At 43.0% G+C, this 3,671-nt stretch overlaps 1 protein-coding gene across 1 annotated transcript in view; it reads right to left on the reverse strand.

The window, feature by feature from the left end:
- LOC311127521 (netrin-G2-like) overlaps window positions 1-903 on the reverse strand; it is a gene marked incomplete at its 5' end in the record, with an annotated part of 92,303 nt that extends 91,400 nt beyond the window's left edge. Inside the window, one exon of the mRNA XM_084159343.1 lies at window positions 841-903. Within this exon, the coding sequence (XP_084015469.1) occupies window positions 841-903 (63 nt within the window). The remainder of the gene's footprint in view (window positions 1-840) is intronic.
- Window positions 904-3,671: the final 2,768 nt, after the last annotated feature.

Here is a 3,671-nt window from a genome sequence, read left to right on the forward strand (position 1 = left end):
TTCAAAAGTTGCGTGTGTGTGGGTGTGCTTTGGGGGTGAGCCGGGTCGGATTGTTCATTAAAGAGTGGAATCCTCGTCCCCTTTGTGAAATATGTTCGTATGCATGGGGAGGGGGAGTGAACTAGCAAAGTGAATGTCACCCCACCACTTATTGCGTTCGCTCCATTAAACATGAAGCGTCCTAGCTTCACCTGCATCACCATGCATTTATTTAAACATGCTTATAGCTGACATGGCGCTTAGTAAATTATTACACACCTCTGCTGTCCTGATTGCGCCCCTGCATAAATACACGTGCCGGTGCCGCCTATGCGTGAGAGTTTGAATTGGCATCCAAATGCTAGAAGACCAGAGGTCACAAAATGCGTTTTAATTGGAATAACCTTGACCCTCTTCACAGTCTAGCTACGCTGTGGCCAGAGCCCCACAAATATGTATTCCACGAAAATTAGGTGATGCTTAGTTCAGATTATAGTTTTGAAGTTGCCAAAATCGGTTCTCTGGCTCGAAATACCTTGTAGGGTGTGTCTGACAGACTGCCGCTTCTGCTTGCTTCAGCAGCACGAATCGAAAGTAGCAACCGTTCAGGCTGCATTTAATTTGGTCATAAATAACATTATTTGTAAACATATATATGAAGTGACAACTTTGGAATTTATTATAGAGTAGGCCTAACAATATTTAGAGTAGTGAGTGACAATTTAGCTTAATAGTCTCGAAGTGAGCGGTGCGTTTTAGTCTCACTCCGAATGGCTCTCGTAATCTCCTCAGAATTTATATTAGCAGTCAAACATTCTGACGCGGGTCAGATTTATTCGATAAGACACTTACCCTACTTACTTCGAAGGTTAATTTGGGAGAGCCGCTCCGTGTCCCATTATTATACGAACGCCCCTCTGCCATAAGCCCCGCAAGGCTCCATTCACTACCCGGCTCCCGTCGTGGTATAGGCTACTGTACTACACTCCCGTTATCTGATGCGGTCTCCTTGTTAGTTTTTTCTCCTGCCGGTTACTTTTTTATTACACCACGGATGGCGGCACACAGTAGAACGTGTCCTAGATCTGGAATTGGGAGGTGGGGAAAAAAAAGCGAAAGCGTGAATTCCAGCTTGAAGGAGTATCAAAAGTATGAAAATATTGACTTTGAGGAAGGTCTGGTGCTCGTACTTCTCCCACTTTACTAGCTCAGGTTTACCCGGGATGCTCAAGCGCAGAAAGAAATAAAGCTTTGAGGAAAATCTCTCTCTCTCTCTCTCTCTCTCTCTCTCTCTCTCTCTCTCTCTCTCTCTCTCTCTCTCTCTCTCTCTCTCTCTCTCTCTCTCTCTCTCAGTTAATGCCTGTGCTAAATCCTTTTTACCATCACTTTCAATCACTATCCGGGCTTATATCTGCCAGCCTAAACCGGGAGGGTGGCGCAACTTCTTACCCGCTCTCGACGCTCTCTCTCGCCGGCCGAGCGGCACCAAACTTAACCGTCCCACCCGCCGATCAGCAAGCGCTGCTTAAAGGAACAGCGGAGAAGTGGAGCTATAGCCTACTGTGTCATCCTCTGCGTCCGAGCGTTCAGAGAGTTGTATCAGAGATGTTTAGCAGCAGATAAGCCAGAGTTGTTTGCTCGCGTTGAAGGAAGTGGTGGATTGGTGGATAGAGGGCGGTTTAGATACAGGACATAAACCACCGCTCGGGTTTACAGAGCCATTTTTGTTGGCTATTAAAGCTGTCTGTGCAAAAGAGAAGGCGCGTACCGGTATAACAATCAGCCGTAGCACGTTGGATCAATTGCAAAAGGCAGCGCTGCCTATACACGTTTTATAATTTAATACATAATACCTGAATCTATTACTTTCATTTAACAAATTCTACTGTTTCGTTTTTTTAGGCCTATCAGAATAGTGGCAAAATAATCACAACACATTGAAGCGCCAATGTAGGCTAGGCCTAGTTAGATTTTTCGCATTACCAAATTGTAAGGTATTTCAGACTGAATTTAAATTGCTTCATAAACTTAATTTAAATGTATTATATATTGATAAGTTATAAAAGTATTTTACTCAATCTTTGATCATAAATACGAAGCAGCTTTGAGGACAACTTCAGAAGGGAATTTGGCGCTTACTATCTTGTTTCAGTACCATGGACAGTACCTCACCAGTCGCGCAAGGCCAGCCGTTCTAAAGTCGCTGTCCGTGGTGCTGAAACGGACTGACGGCTTCTCTTGTACTTTCACAAGGCAGGGTCTACATGCTGCAGCACCGCTAGTGACAGCTGCGTTGCACTCCAAACATTTGAAAGCTGTCAAATGCATTACACAAGAAGAACCTGAAGCTTCAATATGTTGTCATAACAATGTTATGGGGTTTTCTGTGCTTTTTTGTGGTAATTTTGGAGAGAGAGCGAGAGCGAGAGCGAGAGCGAGAGAGACGTGTGATTCGGAAAGGAACTCTGAACCTCTGTCTGGGTGGGAACACTGACAGTACAGCACGGAGTCGATCGATAGTTTGTCCTTGCAGCGTCTCCTCTGTTTTTCTCAAGTCTTTCAGATTCCTCTTAACCCTTGCAGCGCCTGCCTGAGCCCCCTTCACCCCCCAAATAATATATCTACCTACCTTATATATCTACCGAGGTCTTCAAATAAACATGTTACAGTGGGAAACAAAAAGGATGACTAAATTGACCCGTGTTAGCTTGGAGTCACATATGAAATATGTATTATAGGATTTGACATTCATCAAAGTTATAAAAGCTGTCCATTTGTTATGTATGAATCCGGATGTCTCTCTCAAAGGCCCACAAATGATTTAGCGTTGGTCAGTTGAGTGATAATTTCCCTGACGCCAGACAGTGCCAGACCGTTTACTGGCCTGACGCCAGAACACATCACTGATATTAGTTAGGATGGTGAAATGTAATCCAGTTCAATCACTTGAAACGGGACTTCGCATCAAAAAATGTCAGCATCAATATGTCTATGAATGATCTCACTTTAGATATTGGTCTCTATCTTACTGCAGGTGCCCTCGATTGTGTCTTGATATATGTTTTTGTATTATGTGTGTCATTGATACTTGTCTTGTCCTTGATGATGCTTGAGGTGACAAAACAATTTCCCAAGTTGGGATCAATAAAGTAATACTCTACTTTAATGCACATCAATTTATTTTCTGGTCTCACTTGTGATGGCTAGGCCTTTGGCCTATATTTCAATAGTTTTACATTCTTCTAGATCCATTTCAATGTACATCAATATAACCTGACAGGAACGTCAGCTGTGATGATGGGGATGAATGAGGGGCTTGATATTTTGGAATTCAACTATGCCTACCCTCATCCCAGAGCATCAATAACAACGTAACACCCTGTCAAAGCACACGGCTAATAGAGCTACAGATGTATTGTTGCATCCCAAATGGCACCCTATTCCCTATATAGTGAACTACCTTTGACCAGATGCAGACTAAAAGACCTAACACCTTTCTGGCACTACTATACTATCATTTACACTTACAAAGTGCTGAGATTGAGCTTGACGTGTAAAAAACTCACTATGAAATATTAGTATTGTTGTATGAATCTGCCAATACACTGTTCTCATACAGTGGGGAAAAAAAGTATTTAGTCAGCCACCAATTGTGCAAGTTCTCCCACTTAAAAATATGAGAGAAGCCTGTA

Source organism: Coregonus lavaretus (genome assembly GCF_964263955.1).
Source record: "Coregonus lavaretus genome assembly, chromosome: 4".
Classification (NCBI taxonomy): domain Eukaryota; kingdom Metazoa; phylum Chordata; class Actinopteri; order Salmoniformes; family Salmonidae; genus Coregonus; species Coregonus lavaretus.